Source organism: Perca flavescens, chromosome 1 (genome assembly GCF_004354835.1).
Source record: "Perca flavescens isolate YP-PL-M2 chromosome 1, PFLA_1.0, whole genome shotgun sequence".
Lineage (NCBI taxonomy): Eukaryota > Metazoa > Chordata > Actinopteri > Perciformes > Percidae > Perca > Perca flavescens.
The window spans coordinates 31,086,996-31,105,397 of NC_041331.1; the positions used below are offsets into that span (position 1 = coordinate 31,086,996).

At 40.5% G+C, this 18,402-nt stretch overlaps 1 protein-coding gene across 2 annotated transcripts in view; it reads left to right on the forward strand.

Annotated features, from left to right (window-relative positions):
* The window catches only part of tln2a (talin 2a), a 101,785-nt gene that overhangs the window by 30,854 nt on the left and 52,529 nt on the right, over positions 1–18,402 (forward strand). For both annotated transcript variants that reach the window (XM_028570559.1, XM_028570654.1), the window contains exons 3-10: positions 9,986–10,157; positions 11,113–11,210; positions 12,176–12,305; positions 12,686–12,838; positions 13,433–13,575; positions 13,817–13,944; positions 14,272–14,335; positions 14,446–14,550. In XM_028570559.1, the coding sequence (XP_028426360.1) occupies positions 10,022–10,157; positions 11,113–11,210; positions 12,176–12,305; positions 12,686–12,838; positions 13,433–13,575; positions 13,817–13,944; positions 14,272–14,335; positions 14,446–14,550 (957 nt within the window). In that variant the 5' untranslated portion in view covers positions 9,986–10,021. The remainder of the gene's footprint in view (positions 1–9,985; positions 10,158–11,112; positions 11,211–12,175; positions 12,306–12,685; positions 12,839–13,432; positions 13,576–13,816; positions 13,945–14,271; positions 14,336–14,445; positions 14,551–18,402) is intronic.

The following is an 18,402-nucleotide window of genomic DNA, read 5'->3' on the forward strand; positions in this document are numbered from 1 at the left end:
TCCATGTTGGGAGTGTTGGCCGACTGTTTGCTTTCTTCTCCTCTGCATGAAATTCGACACCTGCATTGGTGCTGCTGCTGACAGAGAGGCATCATCTGCCTGTCTGAAACATTTGCTCTCTCTCTCTCTCTCTCTCTCTCTCTCTCTCTCTCTCTCTCTCTCTCTCATATATACACATAAATGCAAATGTGCAGACGCACAAGGCAGATATGTAGTTTCTGTCACTCAGGAGGTGTGCAGTCTGTCACCTGACTCCACCACCAACCAGGTGGATAATAATGCTTGCAGGCTTTGTTTCTCACATGTGGCTTTTTTTAAGTAGAGGGGTGTAAAGATGTGTGTGTGTGTATCCTTGTGCATTTCTGTACATGTATGTTAGAACTGCCTGGTGCCATGGTGAAGCACAAATAAACTGGAGTTTTAAGCTGTAAATATTTGTATCCCCTCTGGCATTTGAATTACATTTATCTCATCATTTCTGATGCAGCTGATTATTCTACACCCCCATTCTGGCCTTGTGCCATTTTAAGAAATGGATAATGTGTAATTTGTGGACACATTTCTGCCCCCATGCCCCCGCCTTACTCAGGAGCATATATTAAAAATCTTTCTTGCTGACTGAAACAGTGGAATTAATGATCAGCATGTTTTACTGTGATTCTAACAGAGAAAATCAGCAAAGGCCTTGTGGAACCCAATCATAAATATTCCTTGACAAGATTAATTTGAAACCTCAAGCATGCATTCACTTCCGCATTCATTCCTGTAGACGCTATTCGTAAGAATACTCTCTGTGACAGATCTGAAAGACTTTCAATCAGCCTAAATATCAGGCAGAGCGATATTTACCCAGTGTACTCTTTTAGCCTCGTGGCTGCCGCCGCTGCCCCATTCAGTCTGCTGTATGATGATGACCTCATTCTGAACTGTGCTGGCTCACTGGTCTGTGACTAAGACTGTATGCTTTAGATCAGTTCCATTTCTGCTCGATGAGTAGTCGGCGAGGGAGAGAGAAAGTCTCTAATGTGTTTTATACGCTGTGTTTGCATGGAAATGACGACCGTGGTGATAGAAAACTGGTTTATTTGCAGCTGAGGTTATTTAAAAGAAGAGGTTGACCTGCTCCGGAAAACTGTTTGAAACGGAGTCATCACTGAATGATAGTCAAGACTTCCAACACTACTGTGTGTGTGTGTGTGTGTGTGTGTGTGTGTGTGTGTGTGTGTGTGTGTGTGTGTGTGTGTGTGTGTGTGTGTGTGTGTGTGTGTGTGTGTGTGTGTGTGTGTGTGTGTGTGTGTGTGTGTGTGTGTGTGTGTGTGTGTGTGTGTGTGTATATAGGAGGGTGTCTGTGCAGCTGAGAAGACAATGATTAAATATATTTAAACACTTGAAAGGCTAATAGCGATGAGTAGCAATAGAACAGGTCAGCAGGCTGCCAGCTGTGCATGGGGCTCTAATAAAAGTGATACTGATATTTATAGGGTTTGTCCTGTGGTGTTTTTTTTCAGCTTTTACACAAGCATCAACACAAGGACAAAAGTGTAATTGATTAAACTGTGTGTTTGTCCGTACTTATCTAATCTGCAAACTTTTTAGTTTAACCTAGCTTTACTTCTGAAGCCACGGATCCTCTGGTAGCCACAGTTGTCATCAGCTGTCATTTCAGCCGACAAAATCTGCATTCATCTGCTGGAAATTAGATTCCCTGCTTTTGTTTACTTGTTTTTGAAATGCCAGAACAATATAAGAAACATTGATAATTCTGACAACTTTCTCCTTGAGTGAGTTTTAAGCGAAAATAAAGGTAAGATACCTAGGGAAATTAATAGATAGAATACACTTTATTGTCCCTGATAGGGAAATTAGTCTTGGGCATAGTGCTACAATCTGTTGCTTCACAACACAAACATGTAACAGCGACACCATTCTCAAATCAACATAAAATCAGCCTAATATCAACACAAGACCTCTTAGGACATGAAGGACATATCTGACTGTACAGACAATACGACATCTTTAAAAAGTGACTGTAAGAATTAAAGTGCTATACGCAAAACGTGCTGTAGTATTTATTTGCACTTTGCTCTGTTGTGCTAAGATTAGGTGGCATAGCAGCATAGATGGTCCAAAACCGATTCATGATTATAGATAAACACTGGTTTGTACAGAAAGTGGTCAAACCAGTACAGAAAAGGTTCTAGTGGGGCATAGTGGGAATTCAAGTCTTAAAGTTACCGCAACGTAAAAGCATCTAACAGATTTCTTTAGCTCACATGAGCAAATCCACTGATTTAGATGATTCTGTATTACTGAATTTGGTGCGACAGGGTCCTATCACAAAGATTTCCCTCATAATACCTTAAACTAGATCCGCTCTAGATGGTAAGGATGAAGCCTGACAAAGTGGTGCATCACACAGCCTATTTATTATTCTGTAGCAATGCATATAAAATAGATGGATCATAATATGCATCCTGTTCCAGGGGCAAATTAGCCCTCCCTCCCACCATGCACTTGTTAGCCAGGAATAATTTTAATAAAGCTTGTGTTACAGTTTTTTAGTAGCAGACATGTCTAGTTTAAACTTTCCATCTTGGTCTCTGCTATAAGTTTCATAACTTTTTGAAATGGGATTTCTCTACAGTCAGATTAATTTAATAATAATAAAAAAAAAGTATTGACTTTCCAGCAGCCCTTATCCTCACTGCATGTCCTGAGGCCATGTGTGGTGTCAGAGTGAAAGCCGCTGTCATGATAAGGTTGTATTGTGCTGTGCAGTTTTCCATTGCAGGGTGCCAAGTGCCATTGCTTTAGGTCAGAAACAATATGCTTTTAACTGAAAATTTGAAAATGCATCTCTGCTATAGAAGTCTTGATCTGCAATCACGTTTAGTCTAACCTTTTTGTCAAAAACTGTATTGTTAATAGTTTTTTATTATTAAAAGAAAAGAACAAGGTCTTTGGTCCATAAAAACTATCTTTCTCCCTTTTGGTGTCTCATATTTTCTCTAAGGAGAACAGAGGGAAAGTGATTTACAGAGCAGATATGTGTGCTGTAGCAGACACAAAAATGTCAGTTGGACTTTAAACACAGAAATGTTAAACCAGAGAAAACAGATGGACTAATTACCATGCCTGTAGTATCCCAGTTTGGCCCTTGTGTCGAAACTAGGCTACCAACATGCTCTGGCAAAATATATTTAATGTGTTGCTGTGGTCCAGAACTTAGTAGGATTGGCCTGTTTCACTTGTGGGCTGTTCTATTATTGGATTAGAGGCCATGTTACTGTAATAGGGCCTGGGCATTCCCAGCAGGCACTGCTCTGCCTCATTGATCTATTGAACAATAGCTACATGTTCCAGTGGTCGGTCTCATTTGCCTTTTAACTCATGAGCATTTGTCCAACTCTTAGGTTGGAATTTTTTGCCAACGAAATGAAAATCAGCTACTGTGGGTGAAAACCGTGGCGAAATGTAAGCGGCATTCCTTGAATTATGGTGTTCTCTGTGCGCTGCCTCTGTCCTACTTTTGGTATGTCTGTATTTACTGCATCTAATGTATGTCAAAGCCCAGGTCTTTTGGTTAATGAGTCAAATACTATAAACACAAACTATATCAGCAGCTCACATTGTTTGACATCTGTCAACACATATTACCTTGAATGTGCATTTCCCAGCTCCAGTAGAATGGGGCTCAAGCCTCATCCTGAAACAAGGGAACAGTCTTGTTAGGTCATTAGATTATTGACAGATGTTGCACTGCATTTACGGAGAGCCCAGGTAACCTGCTCAGTTAAGGCCCAGTCACACTATTATTTAAAATGGTGACATTTCTCAATTCATTCCAATGGATTTTTTTTCCCCCCAATGGATCGGTTTGTTTGATCTCCTCCAAAATGACACATCCAGGGTGCCTTCAGTTCTGCTCCAGGCCACTCTGTTGTTGAGGAGTAGTTGCAGTATCAACTTTCCTAGTGGCATCACCCCCATGATGTCTTTAAGAGCAGGTATGTACGTGCCTTTGTTTTGGGGCTAAAAAGCAACTTCAGGGCTCGGCAGCTTGAATAGAATATCTTTTTTTGTCATTGTAACCGATACAACAAAATGAAGTGTCAGTGCCAAACATCTATGAGGTAATTTATACCTAAATAAATACATAGTAAAAAAATGCTACTACTGCAAACATATTAATGCTAAAAACACATGGGAGACACACTCATACAGGCATCCACATTTAAAAATTGCACATAGCCCTATTGAGGTAGATTAGTGGTAGGAACTAATACTTTAGCAGCATTATTCAATGCACTTATGGCTGTTGGATAAAAGCTGTTTTGTAGTCTTTGTTCTTGATTTCATGTTCTTCTGACGGCAGTAGTTTGAACAGTGTGTGACCGGGGTGTGATGAGTCCTGTAGGATGGTTTTGGCCTTTTTGAGGCAGCGGGAGCTGTGAGGTTCTTCCAGGGATGAATGCAGCTGGCTCTATCCATGATTGCGAACTATGCTTATCTTTACTGTAGGGAAACTTTGTGCTGGCTTTACGTGTGCTCTTCATCAATTCATAATTTTTGGGCTTTTCAGAAACATGTTAAAGTTAATTTTGACATGCAAATAGTAGTTTGACAAAAACAAGACTACAGCCATGCTAGCGGCTCTGCGAGGCTGCACTTAGGCACGCACAGTGGTACTTTGAGCTAAATGCTAATGTCACCATGCAACCATGTTCACAATGACGATGCTAAGATGTTGACGTTTAGCAGATATGTTATTAATTTTATTCTTAGTTTAGCATGTTAGCAGACTAACCAATTAGCACATCACACAAAGTACATCAGAGGCTGATGGAAACATCATTAGCTTTGCAGGTATTTAGTCATTAACAAAGTATTGGACAAAGTGAAAAAGTTTCATGATAATCCATCCCATAGTTGTTGATCTTTTGCTAAAATACCAAAAACGTCAACCTCATGGTGGTGCTAAAGTTGGTCAGATTTCCAGATATCCTATGGAAGCCGCGAATGTCTGTACCAAATTTCACTGCAGTCCACCCAATAGTCATTGAGATATTTCAGGATGGGCCAAAGGGCTGGACTGACCAACAGACGGACGTTGCCGTCCATAGAGCCATGCTGCTAACATGGCTTAAAATTCTTAACTCAAGGCTTTGTTTGTCACAAACTTTCAACTGCATTTCATCAGCATGGAGCAGTTGTCATAGAGATGGTTCAGTTTTCATGTGACCTACAGTAAGCATCGACCGTGATGAATTTATCTATATATGACTGTATGAGGGCTAGTCACTATGCACAATCATACATATCCTGAAAATTCCTGTTAATTATTTACCCAAAAGCCAGTCCACTATGATTAAATTGGCCCTGAATGGGCTTCTGCTGTCGGTGGTGTAAACCACATTAAAAATGTGAGTGATACTGTTGAATATTATTGTTATGTGAGCCTGCAGTAGATCAAAGACGTGTAGGTGTAACTGATGCAGTAGGGTTTAAAGTCAGGAGGGGGAGAGATGCTTTGTGCTTATGTATTACAGAGTGGGAGAATACAGCGTATTAATGATAATGGATTTGTGTGTTTGTTCTTTGTCTTTTATTTTGCAATGTATTGGTGGTTCATTGGGTCCCTTTTCTCTGCTCAAAGGGTTTACTTTTATTATAACTTTTCAATTTTGGATGTAATATTTGCATTGATATCTTATGACTGATTACTGCAAAAGGGTTGTTGATGTTGCGGAGAGTACCACTGCTTCTCTCTTGTATGGCAAGAGTTAGTATGAATAGTGAGGAGCAATGCTGAAAGTAGGGGTGTAAAGTAGACCGATAAAGCTGCAGACTGACGGCACCCTGGTGCAGCAGGTGGATAGGTCCGGCAGTCAGATACAGCAGGCTGGTAAATAAAGCATGAAAGCAAACAGATGGACCTGCATCCAGATGGATTCACCAGCATGGAGAGAGATGGAGCAGGTTGCTGTATGTGAGACTACACTGCTGTTGTCCTCTCTGAAAATGCAGCTCTTCTTTATCTCATGTAGAAATACCTCTTAATGTCATATTTCTGCTTGCTTAATCGGTTTCTTGCAGTGTACAATTGTAAAGTCTACTGCTAAAACATCTTGTTTTTCTGCATCTGTAATTGTATCAACTTATTAGTCTAAATTGACCTGAAAAGGCTGTTTAGCTCATAAAATGTCAAATCCAGGATTGGATAATGGAGCTATTGTTTTCATATGTTAGGTTATTGGATTAAAGGCATTTTTTCTTTCAACTTTTCCACTCATGATAAGATGCAAGTATGACTAACAATATACCATTCAAATATTATTAGCCATGCTAGTGGCAAAAATGGCACAACTTTGGTCCAGACATACAGTATCTCAACAACAATTGGATGAATTGCCATGAGATTTTGTATGGACATTTCATGATTTTGTTCATTGACTATAAAGAATCCTGTACAGATATTGTTTTAATAGACAATGTTTATTGTGCTCATGCTAGTGATTGTATTGGTACACATCTGTAAACGGCATCTTAATTATTGTTTGGTAAAAATATGCTTTTTAAGCATGTCCTACTCTTTAAAAATGTTTTACACATAATGCAACTATTATTTTGATGTTCTACTGTGCTTTTTTACACAAAACATTAGGATTACATTTTTTGAAATGGAGAGAGCTGTCTGTTGCATTAGGTCCATACATGATTATTACTAAGGTGGGTTTGTTCCATACACACTGGAGCCATATTCCAACACTGGATTTGGTAGCAACTTAATGAGTTGGTTGTGCTCAAGGGTTTTGGGGCCTTTATCTGTTCCTTATAGTGTACAATAGTAAAGTCTGCTGCTAAAGCGACTTGTGCTTCTGCATCTGTAATTGTATCAACTTATTAGTCTTAATTGAGTTATTGGATTGAACACATTTCCCCCATGATACTATTTGAGCATGACTAAAAATATGCCCTTCTAACATAATTTATTATTTTTAGCTTTATTGGAGTGCGTAGCAACATTGGTCAAAATTTTATCCAGCTGCATGTTTGAAACTAATTTGGTCCAATTGGGCAAACTGGGCAGTAGCTGGGGCTCATAGTCAAATTGGTTACTTGTATCAATATTGATAACAAACATTTGTTTTGGTATTCTGTCTCTCCTTCAAAAAGCCTTAAAGCAATTTAGCCCATGCAATGTTGTTTACTTAAATAATATTCTCTATTGTTATCATTTAGAAGTATAAGCTATCAAACATGGAAAAAGAAAGCCATGTCTGTACAGGACACAGCTTAGAGCTCCATTGTCAGCTTTAAACATGCCTCAAATGTATTGATATTTAGGAAGAGGCTCACACGGATGTGATGGAAGGGCAGAGTTGCAATAAACAAGTCAGATATTCATAAACTTGTAGATCTGCTCGTTTCACATTACAGTGAAATGAAAAGGCACCTTAAGTGCGGTGGATTGCAGCAAAGTTAAATACACTGAGCCTTGATGTGGCATTATGTTAAAATCCCAAAGTGATTTCTGCATTGGTAGTTACACTGCCATAAATAAGCTAGTTCATTCTCTGTAGTCCTGCCGAGCCCGCTGGTGGTTCCACTGATAACCATTTCATCATATTATTAGTTTATCATGTTCTTTCCTCATTGCTTCCCCTTATCTCCTTACTTTTTCCTGCTGCTTATCTGCTCATTCTTCAGACTTGTAGAGGCTGATGCTGCAGCGATTACAGTCTAAAAGAGGAATATCGCATTATTTTATCGGTTTGTGGACGCGAACACAAACACATGCCACCCCAAAGGTAAAAACCAGAGGTCCGTGATCAAATCAAAACCCAAACAGTGTGCCGCTGAACAAGATAGCGATGCTTTGTGGATTCATAGGTGGATTTCAAAAATGCGTTCATATACTTGTACATCACCCTCATCCCTGTCGGTGTTTCCACAAAGTCGCTTTTGTTGCTTTCATTCACTGAAGTAACTCTTGGGCTGGTTTTTAAAGGGCATCGCTGAGAGTTTTGTCTGTCTTCCTCCTTCCTTTGAGAGACCTTTTCATTGTAACCGATTCGGTTTAACAGTATGGGATCACTAGAATAACAGATCACATCTGTTTTAGGATGGTGTTGTCATTAAAGCTCAGTGAGGCTCTGACAGTGAGTGATTGTAAGAAAGTTTTTGGCTTTAGTCCAACTGCTACCAACAGGAGGTTTGTGAAAGTGCTTGACTGACTGAGATAGAGCCCAAAGCAATAGCTGAGACAAACCAATGGCGTTTTTCCATGACATGGTACCTGCTTGGCTCGCCTCGACTCTACTCAACGCACTGTGTCCATTTTCCATTGCAGATTTTAGTACCGCCTCAGCGCGGCTGGTCATCATAGCAGCAACGCAGTAAACTGCCATGACCTAACGCGCCACACACACACACAGAACGTCGAAGGTGTGTTGTTGTTGCCACAGCCAGAAGACACATTTTGTTTCAAAAGAAGCTGGAGGGAGCAAAAAAAACAGCTTTAAACGTAGTGCACCAAACGTAGTGCACCAATGAAGGCAGATATTAAGCCCAACCAAAAAAAAGTGTTCTTATATTCTGAAATTTTTTTTCTTTTAATGATTTGATGTGTTAATATTATACCTAATTGTGTTTCGTGGTAGAGATACATGCTAGCTAGTGTCAGCTGAGTGTCAACATTGTGTGCCAGACAAACACCTTCACTGCTATATGTGAACACATCTCACATAGGAGCCAGATTCTAAACATCTGAGTCAGGGTCAGAAGCAAGCGGAGCGGATGAGGGGCCGTCTGTGTACTTCAACCATGACCAGGACTGATCCCTCACCTTTGACTCCCTGGCACAGAGGGGCTTAGTGTTCCCTTTTATCCCCAGACAGGAGGTTCTCTGTTAGGGAGGTCACAGCTTTCTTCCCTTCTTCTTCCTGCATTTAATCTCTGAACCACAGCAGTGTTGAATCATATTTGTAGTCATATTTAAACATGTATTAACTGATTTTTTTTTTTTGGCCACAAACATTTTTTACCTGGTAGCAACCTGTGTTTTTTACCACAGTTAACTTTATATGTGGTAAGAGGATATTCAGCATGCAAACCGTGAAGGACCCATGCTGACTTTAACTTTGGAAGATAACAAGCTGGAAATTGCTTTGCTGCCTCTGAACACACATCATCGTCTTCAAATATACGGACTCCTGTTGTCACTGGGAAAGAAATCGATTTAACGGTGCGGTGTTTTTAGAAGTGGTTTGTTTCACCCATTGCATATGAAAAAACATTGTGGAGAAGTGCCTCTCCAGTATCAGTTGTGGGTAGCTTTGTTGCTTTATTTGACATTTTAAAGTCTCTTGTTCAGTCTTTTCTCTGTCCCCAGCAGGGACCAGATGGGCCGTTTTCAAAAAGTGATACATTGAGTTGTGGGCTCTTTTGTTTTATGAAACGTAACAATGCCCTCACTGTGGACCAATTAGCACTTTTTTTCACATTCATAAAATGTCATTGTTCTCGACGTGCAAGGGTGGGTGTGTGTGTGTGTGTGTGTGTGTGTGTGTGTGTGTGTGTGTGTGTGTGTGTGTGTGTGTGTGTGTGTTCACAGATGTGTGAAGAGAAAAACAGCTTTAGTTTGTGCTTTTTCTAATGGCGAAAATAAAAAAAATACGTTGACCTGTTTAATCAAGCATAACGGCGATGTCATAGTTTATTAATTTAACTTCTAGTATTATCAAATTCGAAAATCACAATTATCCCATTTGCAAGAGAAATGTGTATCAGACTGGGTGTAAAGTGTATAAGCCATCTCTAGAACATCAGGAAATTCATTCTTCTCCAACATCTGGCTCATTTATCACAGTCAATGAGTTTCATCACTGTGCTCAAGTTTTGGCCCTCCTGGACTTGTGCCATGCAATAAACTCAACCTCTGCTGCTCTGTCCTTCCCCTCTTTGTCCTCATTGTTTTGCGCAGGTGTAGCTGTAGCCCACCCCCACACCGCCTGCCAAGATGGTGGTGCTGTCGCTGAAAATCTGCGTTCGCCAGTGCAATGTTGTGAAGACAATGCAGTTTGAGCCCTCCACAGCTGTCTATGACGCCTGTAGGATAATCAGAGAGAGGGTCCCTGAGGCTCAAACTGGACAGGGTAAGAATGATAAAAGGACACTATATGGGGTGTAAACTGTAAAAGAAACAGGGCTGCGAAGGAACAATGAAAGAGAACAAACGCAGTATGTTTGGGCTATGATAAGAGTTTTCAATGCTACAAATCTAAATAGGTCTGGTGTTATTATTCACATAACCGTGCACTTAACAATTAATCATTTTTAATGATCATCAACAACTTAACAATTAATCATTTTTAATGATCATCAACATTTAATGACCGTATCCAACTCTAACTAAATCTGATTTTGCTGATTAATACTTCAACTCGAGTATTTGGGTGTTCGGAGGATCACACACTAGTTTAAATACACTTAAAAAATGGGATTCAATTAACAAAAAAACAAAAACATAATAAAGATTAAACAACATTAAAACAGTAAAAAATCATTTGTTCGGTCCTTGTGAAACAGCTTTGTCAGTCTTGTGTAATATGTAATAATTTCTGATGAACTACTGCTCGGATCAGACTACATTATATTTTTGTCTATTTAGGCAACCGTAGAGTCGTAAATTTAGTGTGACTTGGCCGAGACCCCCATGCTGGATCTCAATCGTAGCTTGCCATCTTTCGCTAATTGCGTAACGTATACAGGGGATCAGGATGAGGTGGCTGGGTCAGACTGTACTGTTCCATCTGACGGCATCAGCATTCCCACATGCGTCACCTTGTTTACGGACTAGGCGAAAGAAGGCAAAAAAAATGATCGGACACCGTAGTGTTTTTGAGGGGACGGTGCGCGTTGATAGTTCTCCACTATAGCACACTACAGTGAGCAATAGTTGTGCCCAACGTTCAGTATAGTTCCCGATGCCCCATGGCTGTCAGGTCGGTCTCATTATGGAGGTGATATTGTGTACTCTGATCCCGGAATAAGGAATAACTTCCATCACAACAGTGTCTAAAAGGCTGATGTTTCTCCTCACTGCTCCAGCTTCAGACTATGGTCTGTTTCTGTCTGATGAAGACCCCAGGAAAGGCATCTGGCTGGAGTCTGGAAGGACACTGGACTACTACATGCTTCGCAATGGGGTAAATATATCAGTCTGTAACACACACACACACACACATACACACACACTGTTCATTTATATGCAAGTTATGTATATAGTCATCTTTATACAGTATATAGTCGTTTTAGTTACTTCCAAACTCCATGCATGAGTTCAGATGTTCTAATGGCCAACAACAGCAGCACAATGTGATGATCTTTATTTGAACAGATCATTAACAAAGTGCTTTATGATGGAGGAAATACCAAAAATTGTAGTTCCTTTAAACGTTATTAATCCTTCAATAACAACTGAGAACAAAGACGGCGTACAATATAATTAATTCCTAAAACATACACAGCAGTACAAAAACAGAAGGACAATGAGCGATTAAAAGCACGGGATCAAATTGGATATAGAGAAGAAAAATGAGCACATCAAAGGAAGCTTTTAAAAGTGACTTTAAAGAAGTGCTTTAGCCAGCTGTAGTTCCTTTGCCAGTCTCTGATCCCTGCTTCTAAATGCCCGAGCGACTCTGGTTTGTAGTGTAGTGCTGCCTCTCAGTACATCAGTGGGTTTGGTTTTGCAGCTCTAAATGGTTTCTCCTCTTAAAATCCACCAAAGGCAACCCAGGTAGAAGGCATGACTGTGACCAATTATTCTGAACCAAATCTCTCCTCATTGTTGTGATTGGAAGGGAGCAGTGAGCTGTGATAGGCAGCCGTTAAATAAGGTTTTCTGGCCCATATTCTCCCCTTTCTGCAAGCAACCTGGATGCATTTGATCATTTTTCTCAGCGGGTTCTCTCTCTCTCTCTCGCTCTCTCGCTCTCTCGCTCTCTCGCTCTCTCGCTCTCTCGCTCTCTCTCTCGCTCTCTCTCTCTCTCTCTCTCCCATCTCTTTCTAACCCATTCAATTCCTGCATTCCTCTCTCTTTTTCACTCTTTTTTTTTTTAAAGTTTTTTTGTTCTCTTTTCTTTTCTCTCTAACTTTTGTCTTTGAGCAGGACATCCTTGAATACAAGAAGAAGCAGAAGCCCCAGAAAATAAAAATGTTGGACGGGGCCGTTAAAACCATCATGGTGGACGACTCCAAAACAGTGGGAGAGCTGCTTGTGACTATATGCAGTAGAATAGGTACATAGTTCCTTTTACTAGCCCTTTTCTCCATTATTTTAAGGTGTGCTGTATTGTTTTTTTTATTTTTTAAACTGCCCACTTATCAGGTCTTTTAAAGACATGCATGCATTAAAATTCACTGTCACAAAGCGTTAAAACATCGTTTGAATCCGATAAGTGTTTTCCCAATCCTACATTCTACATTCTGTCATTGGGAAAATAAACCGAATGCAAATACACTAAATAAACAATTTTAATTGCTTTAGTTGGTGTCAAAGAGCTTTTGCAAACACAGATAATCATAAAGTGTTAAGAAAATAATCCTGTTGAATTAAACATCTATCCAACCTGACTGTGGGGGATATCGTGGATATTTTCTTTCTCCTTTTTGAATCCAGGCATCACAAACTATGAAGAATACTCTCTGATCCAGGAGACGGTGGAGGAGAAGAAGGATGATGGGATGGGCACGCTGAAGAAAGACAGGACGCTGCTGCGAGACGAGCGAAAAATGGAGAAGCTGAAAGCCAAACTACACACAGACGATGACTGTGAGTGTAGTTAAATTAGATTTGACCTGATGGTGTAGTTGATGGCGGCCGTTTATTTTGCTAAAGTGTTCATTCTAAACACTTGTTGCCTTTCGCAATGGGTCATTGATTTTTTCCCCCCCTAACAAAAGTCTAATGTGCTTTAATAAAAATAAAAAATCATCGCACGTTGGCCATTTAACAGTCCATTTTAACAGCTTACTGTGATATCAACCACCTCACTTTTTTGACTTTTTCTTTCGCTTAGTTTGTTTTCTGAAGTTATTTTTGACATTTCTTTCCACTTTTTTTCGGAACCAAACTGTAAGTAAAAAGACATATATGTGACATGCAATAATACAGTCCAAAATACTTGACTTTTTCTCTTGAATAAAAGCATGTCAATAAGATATACATGTCTGGCTCTTGATGTGATTCTCATTTTCCAGTGTGGCCCTCAGTGACATTTAGTTTGACATCCCTGCTCTAGAACCACACTGATTTAGATTTTTGTAAAAAAAAACAACAACCTGATATTCAGATCTGCATTTGTCTGCCTTTTACATAAGTTTTGTTCAATTATCTGATCCCTGTGGCTGTATTTTGTGTTGTCAGTGAACTGGCTGGACCACAGCAGAACGTTCCGAGAGCAGGGCGTGGACGAGAACGAGACCCTTCTGCTCAGACGCAAGTTCTTCTACTCCGACCAGAACGTGGACTCCAGAGACCCTGTCCAACTCAATCTGCTTTATGTGCAGGTCTGACCCTCTTAACATATTTACCACCACAGGAGAATGTAACCACAAACCAGAAGATATACAGTACCTTCAATTTGTCCATCATCACCTAATGGTGAATGTAGAATGTGCAGTCATGGATAACTTTTGGATACATAAATGTCTGTTTCTTGCAAACCATTTAGAATCTTGTTTCAAAGCTATAATACCCTTTTAGGTAAATAAATGACCCAATTAATTAAAGGTTTTATCTGTCTTTCAGGCTCGAGATGATATCCTAAACGGTTCTCACCCCGTATCATTTGACAAGGCCTGCGAGTTCGGAGGTATTCAGGCCCAGATCCAGTTTGGACCTCACATAGAGCACAAACACAAACCTGGATTCTTAGAGTAAGTGCTATCCCACAAGATGTCTCAGTGGTGCCGATCCACATTGAATAATTTAGCATTCTAAAGAGTATCCCTTTTTCTTACTCCAGAATCTTTGCCAAATATTAGGTGCAGAACTCATTTGATTTGAATAAAGCGGACTAAAAGGGAATGAGTTCAACCTGTCCTGAAATTACCGATAGAAACATTTCTATTTGTGTTATAAATCCAATTTAGAGAGTTTATGAAATTGGTCTTTCTTTTAGTTATACGGCTGAAGCAGAAAAAGTTAATGTTCATGCTTTTCATATCAATTTCAGCTTCTTATGCGTTTCATTTCTTTCCCAGCCTGAAGGAGTTTCTACCCAAAGAATACATTAAGCAGAGAGGAGCTGAGAAGAAGATATTCCAGGTGTGGCCACATTGTCCTTTTTTCGAAAATTTGCATATTAATTGTTTCACATTAAACTCATTTGACAATTGTGCACCTATTGCTGAATACATGTGTAATCCAACCTGCAGGAACACAAAAACTGTGGAGAAATGACGGAGATTGAAGCAAAAGTGAAATATGTCAAACTGGCACGGTCTCTGCGGACATATGGCGTCTCCTTCTTCCTGGTCAAGGTAAGTTGTAACACATATTTATTTCAATGGCCTCACGGAAATACACCATTTTAATGAAGTACCACTGCACCCTTTTATTCACTGAAAAGATCATCTACCCTCAAAAAGTGAAAAATCTAGCCTGAAGTTCTTTTCTCTCCTGTTTTTAAAATTTGATTATTTAAAAAGGGGGAAGCAGATTTGGGAATTGGTTCAAGTGTATTCAGAAAGGCCTTTTATCTCCTTGGGCTTGGTCTTAACTGGATAAAAAGGTTGAAGGCCGTACCCAGCAGGTGGGGAAATTGTCTGTACTTCTCATAACACGCAAAGGCATTTTTTTAAGGGCTAGTGAATACAAAATCTGCCAATCGGATTGGCAAAAATAATTCGTTGCTAGAATAAACATATGTTTTTTTTTCTTCTTTTGTTATATACATTATGTTTTATGTGTTTTGAGATTTCAAAAAAATGAATCGTGCAAATGTGTGTAAATGTAACATTTTGCAACACTTTTTTCAACTAGGTTCAAAAGCTCAAATCCACCCTTTTTTTTTAAAGAGCTATTTTGATCGACCAAATCATTTAAGGAGCCATTTCCCCTCATACATCTTATACATCTCCTCTCAGTCTCACTTCTTCACTAACACCGCATACAAACACACCGGCAGCACTCGTCTGCTGGGAGTTCAGTATGCGCCTTCGAAGGAAACCAAATGTTCTCTGTGCAGCCGAGTGTGGCGCTAAAGATTATTTCAGAGCAAATGGGGAAGAAGTGGAGTGAAAGAGGGAGACTAGGAAATATCGCACAGGCAAACCTGGGACACTTACTCTACCAAATAAGTCCAACTGCCAGTGAGATGCCTGCCAAAACGAGCAATTTGCTGATTCCCTCACCTCACATCATTTGTCACCAAGAGGACATCCTGCATAAAGTCATGGGAAACTTCCCTGTCTGCATCGATAAATTGCTTTCCAACTGTCACCTGTTCTGACTTCATCGCTGAGCTCTCGTAGAAAATGAGACCATTTCTGGTAATTGCTTGGGTAAAAAAGGCACTTGTGCTGCTGTTACTGACTCTCTACCAGGCAGTTCCTGGCTTTTCATCAGTAGCTTTCAGCGCCAGAGGATAAGGGTAGAGATAAAGTGTAAAACAAATCACACACTCTCTATTTGGTTGGAGCTCACCTCATCAAATCCTCATTTGCAGTTGCTCACACATTCCACAGTCATACAAGTTCACACTGTACCTCCCCTTTTATTCCTTTCAAGTGTAAAACACCCAAATATGAAACGGTAGGTGCATCTCAATACCCTTAAATTGCCTCTTCGACTCTTCCACTTGCGTCACTTCCTCGTGTCGTAGTCCCTCCCACCGAGGAGGTACGGGAGAGACGCGAGGAAATCATGGGAGGAGAGAGAAACCGAGGAAACGTGCTTTTAGAGGGATGAGACGTCCTTTCCTCTGAAGCGTCGCATGAATTTCTCCGCTGTATGGGCGGAGTTGGCAACTCTTTCAGCTGCACGGCTTCCGGGAAGGCTGCTCTCGTGTATCCTCGCTCATGGCGCCTCGGTGATCCCTCCTTGAGGCTCGCTCGGGCAGAAATAAGAGCTTTGAGACGGCCTTCACCGAGGACGGACAGAACCACTTCCTGTTCAGCTGAGGACCGAGGAGTCGAGGAACTGTCAAATAAGGGTTATGAGATGTCCCACCTCCTAGACTTAGATCTGTGTTCCCCCTGATCAGTTTGACATCTTATCTGCTCACCTTTGTCGTTTCCGTACCCTAGAGTGTAAGCCAGTGGAGCAGAAACATCTTTAAAATAACCCTGGAAAAAATGCAGCCTATAGTCTCTAACTCATGACCCCTGGAGGCCTCAGAGGGTTTACAGGCCCTCCAGGACTTTAACACATCTCACCTCTCTGCCCTCACGTCACAGCCCATCACGGTCTGTCCATCTGCTCACCAACTGCAGCTCCTGAAGAAGCACTTTCTCTGCCCATGCAAGGGAAAGGAAAATAAGTCAGCTGTTCTGTTGGCTCAGAGAGCGACTGGAGTATGACATTAAAGGCTTAGTGAATACAGGGGGGAGGTTGAGCGTTTTTGACAGGCAGATAATGGCATGAGTAAGACGTAACACTTTAATTATGAAGTGGGGGAAAGTTTAGTCTTTTTCAACTGGTTAGACAACTGAATACCCATCTAGGCAGATCAGTGTGACAGCCAAATTAGAGTTTCAAGCTGCTAGGCCTATGAATTTAAATCTTATTATGTTAGGTTAGGTTATGTGTCCTTTTTCTCTAAAATGCCTTTTATTCAAGTAATACCCTCAGCAGGACAGGGAATATGAAGATGAAAGAAAATGTATTGTTCGCTGAAGGGAATAACATTGACAATTTGAAATGGTTTGTTTGCTGATGACGCAGTTTAAAATACTTTGTTTGCTGTCCTGTTGGTTTATTCATTCTTTTATTCATACAACGTGGTCCAATGAGAGTGAAGCCCTGCATACATAAGACAATGAAAATCAGAGAAAATACATGTTGCGTGAGGTTAAAAGGATAAAAACGGACATCAAAAACGTTACAAATAATGAAATAGAAAGTGTGGATTAAAAGCTTATGTAAACCTAAAATGTCTAAACGGATTTAAAATGAGGAAAATGAAATAAGGTTTACTAAATGGACGGAAATATTTAATTGCTTTTTTGCCAAGTGATTCAGAAAAATAAAGTCGTGAGATCTTGCGAAGCAGTTTGACATCTGTGCAGAAGTGATAGAAGACAAAAGACACTGGTTTTCTTAAAAGGGCTTCATAAACCCAACAACAAGTTAGAGGCCTGTACTGCGAAGCGGGATCAACATGCCCTGGATTTATTTCAGTTACCATATATCATATCAATATCTGTATATCTCATATCAACCCAGGGTTGCGCGCCTGTATAGCTCAGTTGGTAGAGCGGGCGCCCATACTGTATATAGAGGTTTACTCCTCGACGCTGCGGGCCCTGGGTTCGACTCCAACCTGCGGCCCTGTGCTGCATGTCATTCCCCCTCTCGCTCCCATTTCGTGTCTTCAGCTTTCAGTGTGCAGGATTTTCTCTAAACAACTTCAGCTTTCCTGTTAAAGTAAAGGCTGAAAATGCGCCCATAAATCTCTCAACCCAGGGTTTACCAATCTAGCGACACGCACGTTCACGTAAAAGAGGCGGTGTTTGCACAGCACGACCAATCGCAAACCTCTACCAGAGCTGCATATTTTACATAAGAAGAGCAAACTATAATTCTACATAAATATAAGGAACACAGACATGGTTTTACAGGCAAAACATAATACAGTCGCTGCTTCCTAAAACGGTAAAGGAAAGCTGGCAAAAAATAGCCGTAAACTGTAAATGAGTAAATCACAACGCTTAACAGTATCACTTCCTCATCAGTCCGGCACAAGATCTGACCATAATTACACTTGTGCTTTCCATTAACTTTTCGTTGCTTTAGCCTATTGTTCCAGTTGCAACCCTGGCAATGGTAAGCGATTGTGAGAGAAAATAAAAAATACAAAAACATTATTCAAACTGATGTGCGCTTTGGCAACACACGGCTCAAGAAGCCGACAAATAGCCTGTACCTATTTCCCTCAGCTCAAAATCTATATCTTTCATAAAAATACCCATCAGGGAATGTTAACGGGGTTGTCGGTCTCCAAATGTTTTAACTTTTATGAGCGCACCTCTCTCTCTCCGCACACTGAGCTCCACCGGATCTTCTAAGAACGGTGACGCCGTTATCAATCGAGTATTGAATGGTCAGTTGATCTCTAATCTCCAACATGACCTGCTCCTGAGCAGGTTAGGTGTTCAGCATAAGTTACCATG